Raw genomic sequence first — 23,661 nt, 5'->3', positions numbered from 1 at the left:
AGCGTCACCTAAAAAGTGGAGAACAAGATCGACCGCCGTGAGGAGAGTGAAGGGCGCTACCTCTAGGGACTGAGAGGCGGGAACCAACTGAAAATGATTCCAGACGCCCCCTCAGCCCCCGGCGTGGACTGATAAACTGAGGCCCACAAGCCAGGACAGCGGCGACCCAGTCCGAGGGCTCCGAGCACGTCTCTGCAGAAAGGGATTTGGGAAGGGACGGGACGGGGGATCCCACCGCCGGACGCCCGGGTGCTCACAGCCCCAATTACCCTCCAGCCGAAGATAACAACTCCAACTCCGTGCAGAGAGGAGCTCAGCGCTCCACTGCGTCGTGCAGCCACACCCCCTGCGTGCGCGTGGCCTCCCAGGACGTCCCCGCACTGGCTCCCGGCCCACCACACGCCAGTCTCCCATCCGGGCCGCGCCTGCGCCGTGAGCCTTGGGACCGCGGCCGCGCGGAAGCTCCCCGGTCCTGCCAGCGCGGCAGCGCGGCGCGAGGGGTGATGGGATCTCTCTCAGCCCCGCGCAGCGCCAAGTGCCACGAGAGCAAGCGGGAGCTGACGGAGTAGGCGGAGCTACGCCGGAGAGCGGGCGGGGAATACGATGGGGGTGAGCAATGAGTAGCTAGTGGGAGGGGCCACGGCACCCACCCGGCTCCCGCAGAGGTGCTGGTGCTGATGCCACTGCCGCTGGGGGCTGCGGGCATTAGGGAGGATTTGGGCATAGAGGGACCGCGGCTGTCTTTTGTAAAGTTTCTCTCGCCACCCCGTACTCCATGTTCAAAGGGCCTGATTCTATATACCCATTTCCAGCGCAGAGCGGGAGGGCCAGGCAGCGCTTTCCCCAAAGACCTTCCACAGGCGTTCTGACAGGCAGGGCCTGTGGGTTTTTATCGTTGGTGGGTTTCCCTCTACCCCCGCCGAGGCTGGATCCAGAGAGGACGATGAGGGTAGGCTGCAAAGGCCAAGCCTGCTGCCCAGGAATGGAGTGCTGGTCAGCACCCAGAGATGCTGGAAAAGCCCTTGGAGGATGAGGTTGGGGGCTCCTCGAGTGCATGGCCCGGAGCCTCCTCCTCCGGGGCCCTCTCGGCGCTTAGGCAAGAGGTGGGGGAAGGTACCAGCTCCCAGCTCAAGGTCCCTAATATCCCGTGGGCCAAGGACTTGGATGCAGGCCAGGAAGTACTGGGGCCACGGACAGCCGAATTTACTGGAAAATAATCTTTCCCAAGGCGAACGCACACGTAACACACCAGCTCCCTTTCTGCCCTGGTCTAGTGACTCCTTTCATGAAAGGATCTCTGAAATGTTATCTGCATTTACACCCAAACTCACTTTCTTTGATCTTTGAAACACAAATCAAAGATCACATTGTACCTTCACCGGGTCTGTGGGGCTTTCAGCGGCCTCCGCCAAAAATAATAAAAGTGGCACCCGGCCAGGAAACGCCTCCTTGAAGCGTGAATGAAACTTGTATTTTTCGGTTGTATCTTTCCTAATTGACCTGATAATTTAAACTTCCTGCCTCAAAGGACAGGGGGAGTTCCCGACAATTTGGCTTACCTCAGTCAATAGGCAGCAAAGGCCAACTCAGGGTCCACCAGCAGGTTTGTGCAAAAGACTTCATTTAGCTGGGCCAGGCCATCAGAAAAAGACTTTTTTTGGTCCAAATTGTTTTTGTTTTGTTTTTTAAAATTCAGGCCATCTAGATATACGAGTATATATATTTTAATTATGGTAAAATGTACATAACATAAAATTTGCCATTTTAACTATTTGGAGCTACACAGCCTGGTGGCACTTACTATTCTCCATAGTGGCGCAGTCTTTCACTGCGCTCCAGTTCCAGCACTCTGCATCCTCCCAGACAGACACTGTCCCCATGAAACACCTGCTCCTCACCACCACCCTTCCCCCAGCCCCTGGTAACCTCTGTTCTACTTTGTGTATATTAATTTGCCTATTCTAGGTACTTTTTGTAAGTAGAAGCACACCTTGTCACTTCACTTACTGTTTTAAAGGTTCATGTGTGTTGTGGCATCTATCAGAATTTTGTTTCTATTTAAGGCTGAATAATAGTCCATTAGATGTTCATACCACATTTTGTTTATCCATTTATCTGTTAGTGGACACTTGGGTTGCTTCTATCTTTTGGCTATTGTGACTAATACTGTTAGGAACATCAGTACTGAAGCATCTGTTTGAGGACCTGCTTTCAAGTCTTTTTAAAAAATATGTTTTATTTATTTATTTTTAGAGAGAGGGGAAGGGAAGGAGAAAGTGGGAGAGTAACATCAGTGTGTGGTTGCCTCTCACTTGTCCCCTACTGGGGACCTGGCCTGTAACCCAGACATGTGCCCCGACTGTGAATCGAACCAGCGACCCTTTGCTTCACAGGCCTGCAATCCCCTGAAGTGGAATTGCCGAATCATATGATAACCCTACATTTACTTTTTGAGAAACTGCCAAACTTTTCCGCAGCAGCTGCACCATTTTACATTCTTGTCAGCAGTGCACAAAGTTTCTAATTCCTCCACATCTTCACAATCATTTGCTTTCTTCTGCTTTTTTGATAATAGCTGTTCTAATGGATATGAAGTGATATCTGGAGGTTTTGGTTTGCATTTCCCTAGTGACTAGTAACATTCAGCATCTTTTCATGTGCTTGTTGGCTGAACAAATGTCTGCTTTGGAGAAAGGTCTATTCAACTGTTTACCCATTTTCAATTTTGGTTATTTGTTTTATCGTAGAATTGTAGGAGGGTGGGTTTTTTTAGGTATAGTTTAGTTATTAACCTCGTATCAGATACATGAGTTGCAAATATTTTTCCCACTCTGTGAATTATCTTTTCACTCTTTTGATAGTTTTCTTTGATGCACAAATCTTTTAATTTTGATGAAGTAGAATTACCCATTTTTTCTTTTGTTGTTTTGTTGTCATATCCATGAAATCATTGCCAAGTCCAGTATTGTGGAGATTTTCCCTTGCTTTCTTCTAAGGGTTTTATACTTTTAGCTCTAGGTCTTTGATCTATTTTGGGTTATTTTTGTATAACTTGGTATAAAGTCACGGTCCAACTTTATTTTTTGTGTGCGGATATCCAGCTTTTGCAGCACCATTTGCTGAAAAGACTGTCTTTCCCCACTGAAGGGTCTTGGCACCCTTGTCAAAAATCAATTGACCGTAGCTCTGACACATGTCACTCAGTTGTTCGGATGTTGACAGTTCCACAGAGCCAAAGCTTGCTGGTTCGATTCCCAGTCCGGGCACATGCCTGGGCTGCTGGTTCGGTCCCTGTGGTTAGTGTGCCTGTGAGAGGCAACCAACTGATGTTCCTTCTCTCCTTCCCTTCCTCTCTCTCTCAAAACAAATGAATAAAATATTTTTCAAAAAACCAGTTGATGATGAATGCAAAGGCTTTTGTTGGAATCTCTATTTCGATCCATTGATCTGTACGTCTGTCTTTGTGTTGGACACTCATGGTTGCTGCAGGTTCATAATACGTTTTGAAGTCAGGAGGTATGAGTCTCCCGACTTCGTTTTTGTTTTGTTTTTTCTTTAAGATTGTTTTGGGCCCTGGCTAGTGTGGCTTAGTTGGAATGAGCATCCACTTGGGAGTGGGGAGGTCACTGGTTGTTTCCCAGTCAGGGCACATGCCTGAGTTGCAGGCCGGGTCCCCAGTTGGGGGCGTGTGAGAGGCAACCACATATTGATGCTTCTCTCCCTCTCTTTCCCCATCCCTTCCACTCTCTCTAAAAAAATTAAGTAAATGAAATCTTTCTTTAGAAAAAGATTATTTTGGTTATTGAGGTCCCTTGAGATTCTACATGAATAATCTTTGGTTATTAGAATGGGTATTTCTATTTCAGAAAAAAAAAACCTGTTGGGACTTTGATAAGGACTGCATTTAATCTGTATATTGCTTTGTGTATACGAATATTTTCATAATATTGTCTTCCAGTCCACACGTACAGGGTGATTTTCCGTTTATTCAGGACTTCTTTCATTTCTTTCATTGATTTTTTTTTGCAGTTTTTAGTGTACACGTCTTTTGCCTCTGTGATTAAGTTTATATCTATATATTTTATTCTCTCTGATGTTATCGTAAATGGAATTCCTTTCTTAATTTCCTTTTTGAGTTGTTCATTGTCAGTGTATAGAGACATGCTGAGTTTTGTGTGTTGATTTTGTATCCTGAAACCTTGCTTAATGTATTTGTTACCTCTAGCAGTGTTTTTGTGAAATCTTTCAGGTTTTCAAAGTAGAAGGTCATATCATCTGCAGACAAATAATTTTACTTCTTCTTTTCCAATTTGAATGCCTTTCTTTCTTTTCCTTGCCTTACTGCTCTGGCTAGGATTTCCAGCACTAAGTTGGCTAGAAGTGGTAAGAGCAGGAAGAGCTTCCAGTGTTTCACCATTGAGTATATGATTTAGCTGTAGGTTTTTTACATGTGACCTTTATCACATTGAGGAAGTGTCCTTCTATTCCTGGTTTATTGAGTATTTTATTATGAAGAAACATTGAATTTTATCAAAAATTTTTTCTGTGTTAAGTGAGATAATCACATGGGTTTTTCCTTTCTTTCTATGGATATGTGGTATTACATTGATTTCGATATATGTGTTTTAAATGGTTTTAACTTTCCTGTGAGCTGGGTCCTTGGGAGGAGGGTCCGGTGCTGCTTTTCCAGCCCCGTGGTGGGCACGCTAACTCTGCTGAGAACCCATCAAGAGCACAGCGTGCGATCTCAGGCTTCTCACCCCACGATGAGGCAGGGGTCAGCTCCTTTCTCGGATGGGAAAGCTGGGACTTGCCTCAGCGATGGTAAACCTGAGAATTCCTACCCAGCTTGCAGCCCCTCCTTTGGGAGTGCTCCCGTGTGTCTTAGGTGCTACATGTGCGGGTTGGAATTGGGAGGCCCAGAGGCAGTGGTCAGGCAGGGGAGACTGGAGCAAGGACTTTGGTTCTGAAGTGTTCGGGACTGACGTCAGCACTGTGGCTCCCCAGAGACGGGGGTTGGGGGTGGCGCAAAAACAGCAGGGGCATTCAGCTGCGGAGAGAGCTGCCACCAGCTGCGCAAGGCCTTCGGCCTCTCAAGCCTACCTGTGCTTCTTGGCCTTGCACCTTTATCAGAGCCCTTCCCTGGAGTGAGCTGGTAGACATTCAGAGCCCAGAACAAAGAGGCAGAATCTCGCTGCTCATTGAGCCCCTTCTTGCTCTAACAGAAATTTGAACCCTTCGGTGCCTTCTCAGAGGTTCCAGTGTCATTTTCCAGAAAGGGGTCTCTTTCCTGCCCCACTGGTGGGCTGTGCCCCACGCAACTGGTATGGATGCTTCAGAGACCCCTCCCACCTAGCCAGCGGGCTGGGCACCTGAGCCTGGTGCCCCTGGAGTTCCTGTGCTTCAGCCCTGTTATGGAGTGAATGTTTGTGCCACCCACCCCATCCATATGTTGACATCCTCACTGTCCCTGCTCCCCTGTGTGTGTGATTAGGAGGTGGGGCTTTCAGAGATGGGTATGCCATGAAATTGGAGTCCTCATAAATGGGACTATTGCCCTTGTAAAACAGCTTAACAGTATCAAATCTTCCAATCCATGAATGGATTGTATCTCTTCATTTTTTTAGGTATTCATTAATTTCAGGAAGTGTAATAGTTTTCAGTGCATAGATTTGCAAGGATTTTCTTAAATTTATCTCTCAACATTTTAGGGGTATAGATACTATTGTAAGTAGTATTTTAAAATTTTCATTTTCCAGTTGTTATTTGCTACTGTGTAAAAATAGAACTGACATTTTATCTTATGGTAAAATGACATTTTATTACGACATTTTATCTTACTTGGCTCTTGCCAAATTCACTTAATAGTTCTAGTGGTTGTTTATAAATCTATGTTTCCTTAGGATTTTCTATGTACACAACCAAAACAAGGCAATTTATCTACAAATAAAGGCAATTATCCTTCTTTCTTTTATATATATGACATTTGAATATCTATATAGAGAGTGTGCATACATACATATATGATTTTTTAGTTGGCCTATTGCAATGGCCAGGACTTGCAGTAATCAAGTTCAGTGAATGTGGTAGGAGCAGGCATCCTTGACCTCTTCCTAATCTTAGAAGGAGAGTGTTTGATCTCTCACTATTAAGTCTGCTGTTGGTTGTCAGTGCTTTTCATAGATGCCTTTTTTATCAGGTTGAGGGAGTTTCTTTTGAGTCCTAGTTTGCAGAAGTCCTAGTTTTGTTTTTTCATAACTGGATGTTGGATTTGGTCCAATGATGTTGCTCCATCTTTGCTATGATCACAGCATTTTTTTTTTTCAATCTGTTAATGTGACAAATAACAAGGACTGGGCGTTGAATGGAAAATCACTTGTATTCCTGGGATAAACCCCACTTGGCCATAATGAATTCTTTGCATGTAGTGCCAGGTTCAAGCACTTGTGTTTTGCTAAGGACCTTGATCTACATACTGAAGGAATACTGGCTATTTTCTTTTCCTGTAATGTCTTTGTCTGGTTTTATATCAGGGCAATACTGGCCTTATAAACTGATTTGGGAAGTGTTTTTTCCTCCTGTACATTCTGTAGTAATTGCTGTAGGTTGGCATTATGTTGTCCACAGGTCTATACGTTTGCTTAAATGTGTGCTAAAATTCATCAGTGAAACTGTCTGGGCCTGGAGTTTTCTTTTGGGGATACTTTTAATAAAGAATGTAATTCTTTTAATAGATACAAAGTTATTCATATTTTCTACTTCTTGTGAAAGTAATGTGTCCATGTCTAACTTGTTACATGTATCAAATTGTGTTCATAATGTTGCCTTATCTTTTTAATGCCTATTAGGATCTGTAACAGTGTTACCCTTTTCATCTGCAGTATTGGTCATTTTATCCTCTTTCTCCCTTCCTTTCTCCTTTTTTCTTTTCTGTTACTCTTTTGTTTCCTCTTTTGGTTGTATCAGTTCATTTAAATTCCTCTATTGGCTTTCAGCTGCACCTCTGTGTGTTATATCTAGTGGTTGCTCTCGGAGTCACAGCACACATACTTAGTTTACTGTAACCTACTTAGAATAGACACTGTACCACCTCACACTGACTGTAAGAACCCTGCGACCGTATGATTCCATTGCGGACATCTTTTTTTGCTGTTGGCATCTGTTCTTTATTCACCTAAACCCCATTGTACATGGTTCTAATTCTTACTTTAAGTAATTGGTGCTTTTAAAGAAAATAAGAGAGGGGAAGATAGTCTTTTAAATTTACTTGCATTTTCACCATTTCTGGTATTCTTCCTTGCTCTTGGTCATCAGCCTCGGTGTCCAAACCAGGTGTGATTTCTCTTCAGCCTGAAGAATTTCCCATCGCGGCTCTTACAGTGAGAGCCTTCTGATGAGGAATTACCTCGGCTGTCATTTATCCAAAAATGTTTTCCTTTCTCCTTCACTGAAAAATATTTTTTAAATTTAATTTATTTATCTTTAGAAGGGAAGGGGAGGAGAGAGAGAGAGAGAAATATCAATGTATGATTGCTTCTTGTGCATTCCATGCTGGGAACTGGCCCCTGCTGGGAACTGGCCCCTGCTGGGAACTGGCCTGCAACCCAGGCATGTGCCCTGACTGGGAATCGAACTGTGATCTTTTGGTACACAGACCTGTGCTCAATGCACTGAGCTACATCAGCCAGGGCTGAAAAATATTTTTACTGTACATCTATTTCTAGGTCAGCTTTTCTTTTCTGCACCTAAATTTTGTTCCATTGCTTCTGATTTACATTTTTTTTTTCTGATGTGAAGGCAGACATATGTAATGTGTTCTCATTTCTCTGGCTGCTTTCAAGGTTTTCTCTAATCTTTGGATTTCAAGAGTTTGATTGGTTTTATGTTTGCTAGGGTGGGTCTCTTGCAGTTTTGCCTTCAGTCCTAATGCAAACCCTTTAGTCCTGGGACACAGTGTCTTCTCCTACAGCGTGGACATTCTGTGGTTCCAGTGGAGAGCCCACAGTACGTACACAACCCCTGTAATGTGGCAGGACTTGTGACCCAAGCCCTGTCCTCCCCCGTGGTAGGTGAGAGCTGGGTCTCTGTGTGGCCATTATCCCCCACACTTGTTGAATCTTGGTCATGTGTGTGCAGTTCAGCCGTCTACCAAGGGCTTAAGGGGAGTTAATGTGCAGGTTCAAGGATTTCCTCCTTCATTTCCAGATGCTCTGGCTGACCCAAACTCTGTTCCCTGGCACCTTGAGCCCATAGGACTATAGCTTCTCACATGCCATCACCTATGCCATGCCTGAAAGCAGGCCCTCAGGGTAAAAGCAGTATAAACAAGGATCTCAGTGCATTTCTTTTTTTCCAGTGGTGAGATTCCCTCTAGTTTCTGGCTGCACTGGGGTGATCTTCAATGCTTTCAGAGAGTTATCTTTTCTATTTTGTCTGGAGTTGGTCATTTCTATCTGTGGAAAAGTTAGCTCTCTCCAACCTGCTCAGTCAGTGCCCAGACCAGCCCCTCCACCCATTTGCCTTACAAGCCTCCATCCAGTTGTGCCTGCTTGTGGTCAGGACACCAGCGCCTGGTGAGATGTTGGAACAGACCTACTGTCGTGCCCTCCTAGTGTGGTCCTGGCACGTCAGCACTGGGGGGAGGGAAGCTGAAGGAGGTCAGGTCAGGTTCTAAGCCACACCCCCTTTCCATGGACGTCCAGTGTGGAGCACACGGTCTGAGATCTTGCGGAGCAGGGCACTATGGACATTTCAGAATAGGAAACGTCACATAAAGACTTCATACCAACATCCACTAGACAGCCGTTCTCTGAGCACCAGTCACGTGCGGGGGAGAAAGATGTGAGAAGGAGGCTCCTTCAGGGCAAAAGAGGAAAAGATGGTAATAACGAACCAGGATTCCGTGGCAGCCCTAAGCTGGCCCCTTGCCAGGTGTCAGGGAAGCTTCCTGGATGGGGAGCTCAGCACTGAATCTTAGCTAACGAGAGGGAGGGCCAGAGGGTGGGCGCACCCCTCTGGGCTGAGGGAGCAGCATGGACACAGGCTACGGGCCAGCAGTGGGCTGTGGGGAGGGGTACACGGCAGGAGGGAGAGGAGCATCCCCACTCACTGAGGCATCAGGCCTCCCAGCGGTCCTCAGTCGGGGGTGGGGGATGGGAAGTCAGAGCTTGTCTGAGCTGGTCAAGGCAACACTCACTCAAGCTGTGCCTGGGCCTCCTGGGGCAGCTTCCCGCCCTGACATGCTTGGGCACCAGGGAGCTGATAGGAAACCCACCTTTGGAGAGACGTAAGGCGCTGGATGGAACTCCGACTTGCGAAGAGTGGGCTGACGTGAACAACATACTCCATTTATACACCTTCTCCCCTCCGAAAGACTTTGAAAATCAAACACGCCCCAAGCTATGGAAACCCAGCCTCTGTTAATTGTGAGGGCTTTATTACTGTCATCGCCCAGCCCAATTCCAGCCACCATGGGCTGAACAATGAGCCATTGAAGCTGCTCTGGAGGTCTCACCTCCCACCCACCCTCTTCCACAGCCCTGGCACCGAGGCCACGGTGGACAAGGTGGCAGTGTGGCTAAAACACTGGGACTCACGGAGACTTCTGGGGAGTCTGAGCACAGGTTTTCTCATTCATCAAGTGGGGACCCCCCAATAATACACTTAGATGTTGCTTTGATCTCCTCACATTCCGTCTCCTAGCTTGACCCTGGTGGTTCAAGAGCTAATTATATCTGCTTGGGGGAAATTTGGAGTATGGAAATTCTTCAAAGATGCCAAAGACCACTAGGTGCCATTAACTGTTCTCACCAGACACGGCCTGCATGCCTCACTGACAGAACTGTAAAGGGGGAGCCTCTGGGGTGCCCCATGCTGGGTTGTTCACATACATGTGCCTGGTGCCCAGTCCCCTGGGAGCTGTGGCTGAGTCAGTGGTCAGTGGTCAGGGGAGGGAGCTGGGCCCAGCTGGCTCCTGACCCCCAGCTGTTACATAACGAGGTCACACGGTCTCTTGTTTATGGTTCCACTTTATTCCCAAGCACTTGGTGTTATTTGATCATCAGTTATAAGCCAAAAAATCCCGATTTTATTAGGGAAAAAAAAGGTTAATTTCATGGCCAGATCACTGTCCCATGAAACCCTAGAGGCTGGGATTGAGGTGGGCCTGCCTTGCCCCAGCAGGCTTGAGGTGGGCCTGCCTTGCCCGTTATTTCTGCTGTCACCACCAGCTTTGAATTTCCTGCCTGGACCAGCCAGGCTGCCGTGGGCTCAGCTGTTTCCTTTGCTCACCAGGCTCATCAGGGTTGGCTCTTCACCCTGTGGGTGCCCACCTCCCTGTCCTGTCCTGGTGGGGGTCAGCTCTAAACACAACAGGCGCACTGTGGGGGTCTTCTTGCTGCCCCTTCACGTGGCGCTGGGAAGGCTGCTGGGCCCTGGTTTGGGTTTCGGGATTAGGGAAACCCGAGCACCATAGCACGCTGGGGCTGGGATTAGGTGAGCTCAGCTCTAAGATGCTTTGCTGGGCCCCATGGGGCCCACTCCATGGCCTCTTTGCTGCCCTTGCAGGCACAGGTGCTTGGCCAGGGACCAGGATGTACAGGGCTCCTGGAGCCCTCAGTGGCAGCACCAGAAATCTGAGAGACTTCTGGAAGCTGGGGAGGTGGTGGGGAGGAGGAGTGGGGACAGGGCACAGTAGGCAGCAGATCGGGCCTGCTTGGAGCAGGTCTGCAGGGGAGGGCACCGGGCTGCCTTGTGCTGGGCATCACACCCAGGTCTGAAGGTCATGGCCTTGGCCATCCCCATGATCAAGTGCATGTGGAACAAGAAGCAGCACCCGTAAAACCAGTGCAAACCCCTGTGTACCCTGCCCCCTCCCTGGGCATCACTCTTGCAGTCACTCAGCCCCACCTCTGCTGGGTGGGGACCCCTGGGATTGGGAGGGAGGGGAAGTGGCTCCCAGAGGGCATCTAGGAGGCTTACCCAGCTGTGAGGGACTCAGGGAGGTAGGGGTGGCTCCTGGTGGCCCAGCCCTGGGCACCCTGGCCTGGACCCTGCTGTGCTCATAAGAGCCCGACGCCAATGTGTGCACTTCCAGTAAGTGATGTGAGTGAGTCCATGCAAGGAGCCCCCTCACAGGCACCTGGAGCGTGAACAGGGTCCAGAGGACTCAGTGGTGTGGCTTGGAAGCCATGGGTCTCAAGACGGCACAGGCCCTGAGGAGCACACTAACTGGCCGACTCAGAGTGCCCCTCTTGCAGGGTCCTGGGTCTCTTGCACTGCGGCAGCTCCAGCAGCTCTGCACCCAGCAGTGAGCAGTAGGTGAGGGGCTCAGGCCTGCAACAGGCTGGGGAGTGGGCTGGGCCCTAGGGCACTGCCTCTGCCACCAAGCTGCTGCGTGTGGCCAAGACACTGTGGGACAAGCCACCCCAGGGACCTCAGGGGCAAGCCCAAACCTGAAGCCCCAGACAGACACCCTGAACCATAGGAACCACTTGACCTAGACCTGTTTCTCCTGGGACAGCTCTGCCTGCAAGGGCCCCTGGCCCAGTTCAGTGGTCACTTCCCAAGCCAGGCCTCTCCACTGCATGAAGGCATGGCTGAAGCATGCATGAGGGTGGGTGAGAAAAGCTGGGGGATCTCAGCAGGGCTGTGGGAAGACACCAGTGGCCTGCAGAGGGTTTGGAGGGGGAGCGCAGCCTGGGCATCTTGGCCACCTCCTGTGCGCCGGTGCCCCCTCTGCACCTCCAGCTGTCAGTCCTAGATCCCTCCTCTGTGTGCCTGCCTCCCTTCGGGCCTCGGACCTTCCAGGGCTGGGAAAGGAAGAGGGGTGGTGGCCAGCCGAGGGGTGGGGGAGAGGGTGGTGTGACCCCTGAGCAGTGGCCCCTCTCCCTCCCATGTCGTTGTGCAATCTGAGCCATAAGCAGAGTGCAGGACGTCGCCGGGCGTAATTGTAGGTTATACAAAACAATCTGAGGAATTAAAATCATATTTTCATTGCACCATAAAAACAGGCAAGGGCGGCGGGAAGGCGGCCCTCAGGCCAGGTAGAGAGCACCTGGCCCGTGGTGCTCCAGCCCCTCCCTCAGTCCCTGGGAGGAAGGCACAGGGTATGGGTGGGCCTAGAGAGGGGCCTCAGGCCATGCAGTGAGCTGGGAGCAGCAGGCAGGAGACAGAACACGGCAGCCCGGTGCTTTGTCCTGCCACCCACACTTGTATTTAGACAGGAGACTCACGTGCACAGTGGGCCCTGTCCTGAGTGAAGTGACTGTCAGAACACACTGCCTGGCCAGGGGCCCTGGAATCAGGTTCCCAGGCCCCAGGGAGCAGTGGGTACATGTGGGATGTCCAGGTTATTAGGCCCCATAGCTGGCAATTGTGTACTGACATGGCATGTGGCAGGAAGGTGGCCCAGGTGATGGCAGTCACCAAGACCTTTGTGGCAGGCCTCCACCTGGAGCACCCCCTGCTTGTGAACTGGGCTAGGCCCCTGCCCACCATTTACTGGAAGGCTGTGAGCCCCCATGCAGGAGAGCCAGCGGGCCTGCGGTCTCTAGGATGGGTGCTGTAGAGCTTTAAGGCCACATGGGCAGCAAGCTCCAAGAGCTATTCTGAGCACCCGCAGGGCCGGACAAGGTGGCTGGGGGCTCCCAGCACCTTGGATGCTTTGTTCTCTCCTGGGCAATAGCACAAGCCAGACTCAGCACAGAAGTGGGTGCTGCGGACACAACAGGTATGCTGGAGCAAGGTCCGTGCTGGGGTAAGGCATGTGCAAAGAGAACCGCTGGGGGTTGTGGGGGGAGGCCCATGTGGACGGCACTCTGGCTGCTGGTGATGGGCACGACTGACCCTCAATACTGCACAGTGCCCAGTGTGTGCTGAGGGCTCCCACCCAGGCAGAATCATTTCCATCATCACAAAAAGCAACAAGGTCATTTCAGGTTCCTCTTTTGCCCCGAGGCAGAGGCTGTATCAGCAATCCCCTGCCTACAAGAGGCCCCCCCTTGCCGCCCAGGCAGCCCAAGTGTTAGCTGACCTCTTCAGACCTTGCCTTTGCCTGTGGTGCTCTGGCCCACAGGGGCATACCTCCTCCCAGTGGAGAGCAGGATCCAGGATGGGGCGCGCCGCCAGCCGTGCGTTAAATGGGACACGGCTGATCTCGCACTGCACTTGTCGAGAGGACCTGGCCCAGCCCAGCACTTGGCATCTTAATTGGGCGTCTGAGAGCTCCTGCACGCGCTTCACACAGAGAGTCTGAGGCTCCCGTAGGCCCATTAAGGTGCAAAGACATTCCTTTGTTTGCTGACAAGCAGGGTCCCATCCAGGGCTCCCGGGCCGGCAGACTAAGTGATGTTTTCTTAAGAAAGACACGAGATTAACCACCACTAAAGCCTCAGCACAATGCCAGGCCCTGCCCGTCGTTGTCAGCACTATCTCTCTGCAGTGACTGACAGGTGCGGCCGATGGAGACGGATGCTCTCTGGGCCCATCAAGCCTCGATGTGCAGGATTAGCCTGAGCACAGCAGACACACTGACTCGGAGGCCACCGTGAAAACATAATGAGGTGCCTAACATTCAGGGGACAGAAAGCTTCCCAAACCCCTGCCCACTGCTGTGGCTGGGTCACACCACTGGCAGGATGCTCTGGAGCAAAGCCCGCAGCTCCCCATCCCTCCTGAGCACCTAGAGAGGGCTCGGAGCACCTGTAAGGCCCACAGAGGGTCCTGGGAGGGATTCCCCAAGGTCTGTGCCAGGAAGGAAGGGTCGGGGTCTTCCAAGGCACTGATGCTGGGAATGCAGTGATGCTACCCCACTTCCCATTGCAGAATGACGTGGAAGCAGCTCCCAAATGATAAAGGGAGGTGACGGGGGTGTTGATGAGGTGGGTGGCCAGGCCTCACCCCCACCTGGGCCATCATGGGGCTGCTAGAGGACAATACGTGCAGTGCGCGCCTCAGGAAAACACCCTCTTTATTTGCAGTCCAGAAACACCAGGGGGTTCTGACATGGGCAGCCCACAGGGCGGGTTTCTGCGCAGGTCGTCATCATCTGGCGTTGGGGGCTGGACAGGGCCGGCCCAGGCAGAAGGGGGTGGATGGTGCAAGTGAGGGGGCTGATACCTCTGGGAGCCATCCCCGCAGGGCACAGGGGCAGTCCATCCAGACACACCGTCCCACGCCAGCCATCTTGGGGGCTCTCCAGGCTGGGGCTCTCCAGGCAGGGGTGAGAGTCTCCAATGTCCTGCCGAAGATGGGAAGTCAGTGTGAGGTGGCCACACCACGCCCACACGTGCCCCGCCACATCTCTCGGCCACGTCTCTCGTGCCCACACACAGGGAGCCGCTTAGGGCAGAAGGAAGCCAGCCCCAGAGAGCGCTCCTCCCCAGGATGATGAGTCACAGGGGGTGTTGTACCGTGAAAAATATTTTGTGATGATAAAAATTTATGGCAGGCTCTTAATAGCTTTTTTAGGTGTGACACTCAGACAAGAGTTTCCTCAGGGTGCCCTTTGTTTGTCTGTATCAAAGGCAGCCCTGGCTGGGGGACTGCGATGGAGCGGGTACCCAGGGCGCCCAGGAGAGGCCCGAGCCCACTGCGCATGGGACACTCGGCCACGACTCGGCCCCTCACGCTGGGGCTGGAGCCTGCTGCTCAGGATGAGAGATGAAAGGCCCTGACCACAGGCATCCCCGTGGCAGGGGTCAGGGAGGGTCTCGCTAATGTCTTCCTCCTCAGAAGAGGGTTGGGATCGACAACACAGCCAGAGGCTCCCAGCGGCCACTGGCCTAGCCTGGCTTCGGGAGGCTTGAACAGAACCAGCTGTGCAGCAGCAGCTGTGCGCAAGGCAGCATCTCCACCTTCTGGGCAAGAAAGAAACGGGCTGGCGCTGCTCTTCGTGGAGCAAGGCAGGAGAGAGAGGCCCTCTCCTCCCGCCCAGTGGCCTGCGTAGCTCAGCCTAGGGGGCGCCATCCACACCCACTGTCCCACCTGGGACAGGCTACCTGCGATGGGCGTGAGGGAGCACGTAGGAGCAGTGGCAGCCAGGCCAGGGAACGGGGGGCCCTCTGTAGACCCCCATCCTAGCCTTGTTTCTTTGGCTACTATGGCCTGAGCCCAGGACTCACCTGTCTGAGGTGGCACAGCAGGTACAGCCTGCCACACCCCTGAAGAGCAGTTCACAGTGGCACCCTCCCCTGCCCCATCACTGCTCTGTCCTTACACAAAGCCCACCCTGCCCATGTACCTGGATCCGAAACTCCAAAGGGCCTGGCTGTGGGGGACGCTGGCGTGCGGTGTGCCCCGGGCCTGGCAGGGATGGTGGCTTACCCTCAGCAGCCAGTCACGGTGGGGTCCAGGCCCGAGCGCTTGGTGATGCGCAGCTTGGCCACCTCCTCAGCACAAGTGGGATGGATGCCCACTGTGCGCATCACCTGTGCGTAGGAGGCCCCACACCTACACACAGGGGAAGGGAGCAGTCAGGCAGTGCGGGGAGACGTGTTCACGTCATCCTGCCCTCATGAAGGTGGTACACGGGGGGCGCCCCGGGAGTCTTGCTCTCCTCACCATTGCCCGGTCCTGGCTCCCACCCTCTCTCCTCCAGCCCACAGCCAGGAACACCTGCTCCACCCACCCCATCTCCCTCCAAGGAAATGTCCAGGGCCTGCGGTGGCCAAGCAGCCCCACCTCAAGCCTGCATCACACCTGACCCGTCCCTCACTTGCTCCAGCCTGGCCTCCTGCTGTTCCTGGCCCACCAGACACAGCTCTACTTGGGCTGGGCCTCCAGCTGGTCCTTCTGTGTGGCCCACTTCCTCGCTCTGCCTGAGCCCACTTTTCTTTACCGCAGCCCGCACCAGCCCAGCTCGCCCTCCTGGCTCGCTCTTCTGCCTGGCACCCAGTATTTGTCACATGGGTGCCTCCTGCATGCTCGGCAACAACCGTCCCCAGTGCACCGCTCGCTCCTTGGCTCACTGTGTATGGGCCCCTACAGGGCACTGCCGTTACATCGGCACACGTGTGCTGGAAGACCTAGCTGGTGGGAAGGGCCCCAGCAGGAACGGCTAGTGTGTTCATTCCAAATGTGGATGGAAGGTCCTACGACAGAGGGGCAGTCCTTCCTCCCGACTGTGCCGGACACATCTCTCATCACTCTGCCGACTTGCTCAGACCTTCAGTGGCTCCACTGTGCAAAACCCAACCAAAAAGATTTTTGGAGTTTCAATTATATTTTAAAATCCCGATCAAGACATAGCAGCTTTCTACTTATTTTTATCTTCATTTCCGCTGGATTGCCTATTCATGTTCTCTGTCTTTCTACTGGATTTGTCCTATAATCATTACTGTTGATTTCTGAGAGTTCTGTGTGTTAGAGAAATCAGCCCTTTGCAGTTGTATTATTTTTTAAAGCTGCTGCATTTGAAAGAGTCTCTCCAGACATTTTTCCGGAAGCTGAGTGTCAGTCCTGGCAGGAGCACCAGCGTGCCAGCGTATGGATGGAGATGGCTTTGTGGGAGCCGTGGGCTCTCCCTATCCCACCGGCCCCAGAGACCCTCTGGGCTGGAGCTGTGGGCAGCCCGGCCTGCCAGCCAGCGTGCACACACAGCCCAGTGGGCCGGGTTCCAGGGGTCACCTTAGCTGTTCTCTGTGCCCAGGGTGGATGACCTTCCCACAAGATGCAGCAGAGCCTTGTACCAGCCCCACAGGCTTCCTTCCAGTGGTTACTCTGGATGGAACAGGGTATAACCTGAATCCCATGATTAAGGACCAGACACATGTTCCAAGGATGTGAGTCCAGCCCTGGGTCCAGCCCTGCCTGCTCTCCTCTCCTCCCAGGCAGCACCCCTTCCCTCTGGGGAGAACCTGACCCCACAACCTAGTGATCACCTTGATGTGTGTGTGAAGGGCTAGGGGGGCAGCGGTGGGGCCCGAGGCTCACTGCTCTGTGATGCGGTGCCCCTATCTGAGGGGCTGTGCTGCCCACATGGGAGGCAGGGGTGCCCCTGGGATGTCTGGACTAGACCCTCAGCCTTTGTAGCCCTCTACTATCAGCTTTTCTGGGTATCAACCTGCTCCTTGAACCCCTGCCCTGTCCTTAGACCCCCACCTCCACACACCCCAACCATGTGTGGGGATCCAGGCAGCACACGCTTCTTCCTCTGTGACTTCAGCCTCTCTCCTCTGCTTCATCCCACCCTCCAGCCCCTGTCAGCCCCACACCCAGCTGCCCAAATTCCTCACTGCCCTGGACAACCCACTCACACCCAGAACCTCTGTCAGCAAAGGCTCCCGGGAGCCATGCGCCCCACAGTGCACAGCCTGGGTAATAGCCGGGGTTCTGGCNATGTTCCAAGGATGTGAGTCCAGCCCTGGGTCCAGCCCTGCCTGCTCTCCTCTCCTCCCAGGCAGCACCCCTTCCCTCTGGGGAGAACCTGACCCCACAACCTAGTGATCACCTTGATGTGTGTGTGAAGGGCTAGGGGGGCAGCGGTGGGGCCCGAGGCTCACTGCTCTGTGATGCGGTGCCCCTATCTGAGGGGCTGTGCTGCCCACATGGGAGGCAGGGGTGCCCCTGGGATGTCTGGACTAGACCCTCAGCCTTTGTAGCCCTCTACTATCAGCTTTTCTGGGTATCAACCTGCTCCTTGAACCCCTGCCCTGTCCTTAGACCCCCACCTCCACACACCCCAACCATATGTGGGGATCCAGGCAGTACACGCTTCTTCCTCTGTGACTTCAGCCTCTCTCCTCTGCTTCATTCCACCCTCCAGCCCCTGTCAGCCCCACACCCAGCTGCCCAAATTCCTCACTGCCCTGGACAACCCATTCACACCCAGAACCTCTGTCAGCAAAGGCTCCCGGGAGCCATGCGCCCCACAGTGCACAGCCTGGGTAATGGCCGGGGTTCTGGCAGACGAACGCCCACGTAGAGGGGGTACAGCTCCCACAGTACACTTGGGGCTGAAACCTTGCTTGTGACCACCTGGGCACTGGGTCCCAGGAACAAGTACCCCAACTCTGCTCATTCTGAGTAGAAAAGACCCAAAGACTGACTCCCCAAGGACCACCAGGAACATGAGGCTTTCCCAGGGCCCCCCAGGTGGCCTGGCCATAGACAGCCAGTGTGGCTGGCTTGACAGGGTTTGGCTGGAGAAGAAGGTGCCTCTTGTCTGGCTGAACCTGCCCTGTCTAAGGAGAGGCTCTGCCAAGAACACAGACGACACTACGTGAAAGCAGCGCCAACGCAGCGGACACGCCGGCGTAGCGCTGCCAGGACTCCCAGGGACACCAGTCTGGGCCTCGTGTAATGGCCAACATTCTTTGGGACTTACTTGATCCCCAGAGCAAATCCTTGAGTAACTTCACCTGCGCTGGGGCCAAGGAAGTGCAGGCCCAGCACCAGCTGCGGGGGCTCCCGTAGGCACACCATCTGAAAGCCACACGGTCAGCTGTCACCTGGCTGGAGTTGGCCGCATTTGCGGCTCCCCCAGCCTGGGGCACGCTCTTTTCCTCCCCCTCACCTCCTGGCATGCCCGACTCAGGCCCACAAGGACACTCACCTTTATGTAACACTGGGACGCATCCCGTTCAGCCACTGTGAACTCCAGTGGTTTATAATAGGCGTGATAAACCTGGGTGATAAGGTACAGATCCCTGGAATCAGCAGCTGCAGCCGATCAACCCCCCTAGACATTTCCAGCTCTGATAGGCTGTGTGAACACAGCAGAGACCCGTGCACAGGCTGTCTATGGCCAGAGCCCCACTGCAGGACAGAACCTGTCCCGTGCAGGCCGAGACCTCCATGAACCACGGCGGCAGAGCAGGCGCCAGGTCAGCACCTCCCACGTGACTGATCCCTGGGCCCAAGGCTCTGTGCATGGCGTGGGCCTCGCCCAGGAGTGCAGATGGGGTGGGCGCGGCAGAGTGATCAGGGTGACTGAGGTTAGTGGCCTCCCTCAGGCACCCTGGTGCTTGGTGGGCCCTCACTTGAGCAGGGAGGAGGGGGCTGGTGCGGGGTGGCCCCCGGCCCACACTGGAGCTGTCGGACAAAGGCTTTCAGCACCCGAGAAGGGATCGACAGTGTGTTCAGGGCTGCGGCTGAGTAAAAAATGAGCAGGGCCCTCACATGTGTTACACAGCCATTATTAATTAATGGTGCTTCAGAGAATATTGTTCTAGCTAAGACAGAATTGGAAAAAAAACAAACAAAGGGTATTTGGCCATTCAACATTGTGAAACATAAAACAACATTATAAAATGCCATGAACATATGTCCCAGTGTACTTGTGATGAATCAAACAAAAATAGCAAATAAAGTGCTGAGGGAAAGGCTGGCCTGTCAGGCCTGGCCCGTTGATGGAGGGGACTGGGGCGCTGGGGCAAGGGGCAGGCCCTGGAGTCCAGCGGCTCATTCCCGAAGGGTACCAAGCCCTGCGGTGATGACCACACGGGGTCCGGTTTCTCCCTGGTCTGCCTGAAGGCTGCTGCAACAGCGAGAGGGAGCCACTGTAAAGGCTTCCAGCACCCAAAGCCTCTCTCTGCATCCTGCCAGGCTGCCTGGGGCAGGCTCTGTGGCCACCCCCAGGCCACAGCAGGCCTGCCAGAGCAGACCCTGAAGCAGCCTTGTCTCGTCTGATGAAACCCCTGCCCTGGGCTGTCATGGGGCCTGTGGGGACTGGAAGGATCAAGAGGAGCAGAGGCAGAAGCTGGCGGGATGAGAAGTCACAGACTGCAGGAACCACAGGGGAGTCCGGGAGTCCCAGGAATTCGAGGTCCCCAGGGGGTTGGGTCAAGACTGGGGCAGGAGGATAGGGAACAAAGGGAGCAGAGGTCAGAGTGCAGCAGAAACCTTTCCAGGCCTAGGGAGAGAAGTGCCCTGTGAGGTGGGCCACACCCTACTCTCTGGGACCCCCTCCTACACTTCTGCCTCACAAGCCCCTTCCCACCAGCCACATCACAGCGTCATAGCCATTGCTCTGGGTCCGCAGGCCCTGCCGGCTCCCCCCAGCCCACCTGCAGGCCCTGGGAAGCAGGGGGCCAGCACTGCTGCTCTCCTGCTGGGCCTGTCAGGGAGGGGTGTCTGGAGGCGGGAGCGCCACGCAGGTCCTGTCATGGTGGCCCCTTCTCCTCGGACCCTGACTTACCTCCACATGCTCCTCTCCGTGGCGAGCCACGGCCTCCTCCTCTGATAGCCCCACACAGCCATATTCCAGTGGGGTGAAGACAGTTGTGGGGACCTGGAAGGCAGGTTCTGAGTCAGGCCAAGTCCCCAGATGTGCTGGCAGAGCAGTGGGTAGACTCACTCACTTATTCCTGGGCCCCACCCACAAAACTAAACCTCACACTCAGGCACAAACACACTGATGTACACACCCACATACACCCATATCATGCGCAAACACACAGATATGCACAAAAATGCAAACATACATGCATACCTGCACATACCACATGCCTGCATGAATACACACAGGGAAGTGCACGTGCATGCATCCCCACACATACTGGCACATGTATAGATGTGTGTGTACACACACAGGCACACACACATACCCCGACACCCCAGGACGAGCCGCAGCCCTCTCCAGACTGAACTTAGCCTTGGGCAAGGCAGCAGGCACTCACATTGTCGTAGTCCATCAGGTCTGAGGACTGGCCGCAGAGCCTCTGGGCCAGGAGCTTCCCTGCCATGATAGCTGTGGGTGTCAGCTCGGGCCGCCCCTGACAGAGGAAGGGGCGTCAGTGCAGCCTGTCCCCTAAGGCAGTCCGTGCAGTCCCCCATCACCTTCCCAGTGAGGCATCTCCCTTTCAGGAACCCCCAAACGCTGCTGCTGCTGGGTCTCTGCCCTGAGGCAGCAGCACCCAGGGCCCTTGGCGAGTCTGCTGGTTCTCTCCTGGCGCCGCCCCCGCGCCTCCCCCGCGCCCCCCCCCCCCCCGTCTCACTCTGGGAGACACCTGTGATGGTGACACCCTTGCCCAGCAGAGAGGTGAGATTCTGACAAGGCCACACAGTGCCCACGCTCCCTTGTGGCTTCTATCTGAACCCTTCTTCACACTGGTGACCTTGGAGAGCCGACCCTACAACAAAGCTCCAAAGAGATGCTGCTGCCGTTCAAGTGTCCACATTAACTGGGCCTCCGGCTAAAGCGGGCCCTCGAGGCCTCCCGTGGGCTCCAGACACGCAGCTCCTCAGAGGCCCTTGCAAACCCCACATCAACACGCTGCTCTGCTGGGGGCCCCTCGGTCCCAGTGTGTCCTGCTGGGGGGGCGGTGGGGGCACAGCCCCAGTGTTCCTGCACACATAAGCCTGGGACAGGCTGCCAATCACCTCCGTGGCAGCAGGAAATGCAGATGTTGTTTGACATTCCAGAAATGAATGGAGATCCACAGAGATAACTCTGGAGAGCAGGCCGCGCATTCCACCGAGCCTGGCGAGGTGTAGAGACCTCCAGGCACAGGGCACAAGGCTGCACTAAAAAATGCCTGTCCCCCCCACACCTGGACCAGTGGGGCGTTAACTCTTGTGACTGCTCAGAGTGACCTTTTTCAGGAAAGTGGATTCAATGTTTGGATAGATAACACCTTTGTGTGTACCACATGTTCCTGACAACATGGTCTGAAATACTGCTTTCTGCCGTACTGGCATGAGCTCTGCAGCTGATGGGACTCCAACTCGCTCAGCTCCCAGGGTGCATGGAGTCTGATTTGAACCAGGCTCTCTCCCAAGACCCTGATGCTATCTTAGGGCACAGCTCACAGAATGAATACAGAAGGCCACTAGCAGAGAATGCCACGTCCCAGCCACCAGAGGTCACACTGATAACTGCGTTCCCCGACAATAGGAGCCAGGCCCACCGGACACTTGGGGGCATGTAAAGCCACTCACTTTTGTCCACAGCAACAGGCCAACTAGATGGTCAAAGATGATCTGGCAGGAGAGCTGACCAGAGCTCTGACCACACGGTCCAGCTGAGCTATCACTGAAGATCCATGATAAATGGGGAGACTGTCCCTTCAGGAACAAAGGGAAGTCCCAGCCTATGCCCAGGCCCTGCCCTGGCCTGTCCCCACGTGTCCGAGCTCTCATGAAACCCCCTAAGTATCAGGATCAGAGTAGAGGCTAGGCTGGCAGGGGACACTGAGGGAAGGATGGTCCCACAGCATCAGTGACAATGGCCACTTGTGCCCTCTCAGCTCCAGGATGCTCCAACCAGGGATCTGCTCACCTAAACTACCCACTGCCCCCAGGCATTTCTCTAAGTGGATTCCTGGGTACACGTGGGCATGAGCATCCTCGCTGAGCAACCCCAGGCCTTTGCTAGCTCTTCCCCAGCCCAGAGGTCCCTCACTGCTGCTCCCTTAGGTCTCTGCCGACCCCCGGTCACTAAGCATCTTCTGAATCTGAAATGGTTTACTTGCTTATGTGTCATCTGTGGCCTCTACCAGAATGGCAGCTCTATGAGCACTGGGGCTTTCATCTGTTCCTGCAGTGGCCCCAGAACTCAGAAAAGCGCCGGGTGCCAGAGCAGCGGGCCCTCAGTCAGTATCTGATGAGTGAATGTAAATCAGCACATCATGGTGGGTTTAATAGCATCCCCCCAATTCACCTCTGCCTGGAACCTCAGCGTGTGACCTTATTTGGAATTAAGAGTCTTTGCAGATATGACTAAGGTAGGGGCGGCGATGAGGTCATGCTGGATTAGGGGGGCCCTCAGTCCAACGGGAGGGTCCTAATAGAGACAAACAAGAACACACAGCCACCTGGAGGGCCCAGTGAAGAAGGAACAGAGACGGCAGAGCTGCGCCTCCAAGCCTGGATGTCTGGGGCCACCAAACGACAACTACAAGAGGCAAGGAAGGATCCTTCTCCTGGAGGCTCAGGAGGCGGATCTCGGACTGCTAGTCTCCAGAATTAGAGGAAATAAATTCCTATTGTCCTCAGCCACCCAATTTGTGGCGATTTGTGGTGGCAGCCCCAGGAAACTGACACACGTCAACTGAGCTAGCGGGTCAAGGCCAAGAGGGCTGAGGGGTCTGGGGGACCTGGTGCCCCTCTCAGTCCCCTTTGTCCAGTGACTGTCCTGAGGCACCTTTCTCAGGACATGCTGTATAATATGCAGGACAGGCTGACAGCTCCTGAGGCGTTGGGGGAGCAGAGGCCCCACAAGTGACTAGCTGCAGGTCTTGCTAGAGCCTGTAAGGTGGGGGCGGGGGGGCAGTGCCTCCACCAGGGACTCAGGATGGTAAGCCCCCTACTGTCCAGGGGAGGCAGCAGCAGGCCTGTGAGGGGGACTGGGTCCATACACTGTGAGGCTCCGGTGTCGTCCTCAGGCCCAGCCCATCTGACAGCCCATGGGGAGTGTTGGCCCGCCTGGAGATCAGAGCATAAACTGAGGCAAGGAGGTCAGGCCCAGTGCTCTGGGGCCACCATGGCCCCAAGGCCATGTCCAGCAGCAACATTCCTGCACCTGTGCCCACCTGTAGGGAGGTGAGGCCAGCACCAGTGTGTGTGACCAGGTGCTGTCTCCTCAGAGCTGACGCAGTGATGGTTCAGGACAGGAATCTGCCCTTTAAGCCTTCCTTGCCCGCCCCCCACAGGAAGGAAGAGCAATCAAGACAGGGGAGGCTGACGTCCAGTTCCACCCAGAACTCGAGTCTAATGGTCCCT

General features: G+C 53.8%; 1 protein-coding gene across 6 annotated transcripts in view; it reads right to left on the bottom strand.

The window, feature by feature from the left end:
* Positions 1-13,952: 13,952 nt before the first annotated feature.
* Positions 13,953-23,661, bottom strand: part of TXNRD2 (thioredoxin reductase 2) — a 48,255-nt gene continuing 38,546 nt past the window's right edge. For 5 of the 6 annotated variants that reach the window (XM_037067410.1, XM_037067411.1, XM_037067413.1 and 2 more), the window contains 6 exons: positions 20,619-20,714; positions 20,138-20,230; positions 18,554-18,625; positions 18,326-18,423; positions 15,242-15,450; positions 13,953-14,239 (listed from right to left, as the gene is read on the bottom strand). In XM_037067410.1, coding sequence (XP_036923305.1) covers positions 15,327-15,450; positions 18,326-18,423; positions 18,554-18,625; positions 20,138-20,230; positions 20,619-20,714 — 483 coding nt within the window. In that variant the 3' untranslated portion in view covers positions 13,953-14,239; positions 15,242-15,326. The remainder of the gene's footprint in view (positions 14,240-15,241; positions 15,451-18,325; positions 18,424-18,553; positions 18,626-20,137; positions 20,231-20,618; positions 20,715-23,661) is intronic. The other variant, XM_037067415.1, reaches the window with a different exon arrangement.

Source organism: Sturnira hondurensis, unplaced genomic scaffold, assembly GCF_014824575.4.
Source record: "Sturnira hondurensis isolate 20B ecotype Veracruz unplaced genomic scaffold, ASM1482457v3 Scaffold0017254, whole genome shotgun sequence".
NCBI lineage: Eukaryota > Metazoa > Chordata > Mammalia > Chiroptera > Phyllostomidae > Sturnira > Sturnira hondurensis.
The sequence above is the reverse complement of the archived record's forward strand: the minus strand, read 5'-3'. Positions and strand labels throughout refer to the sequence as shown.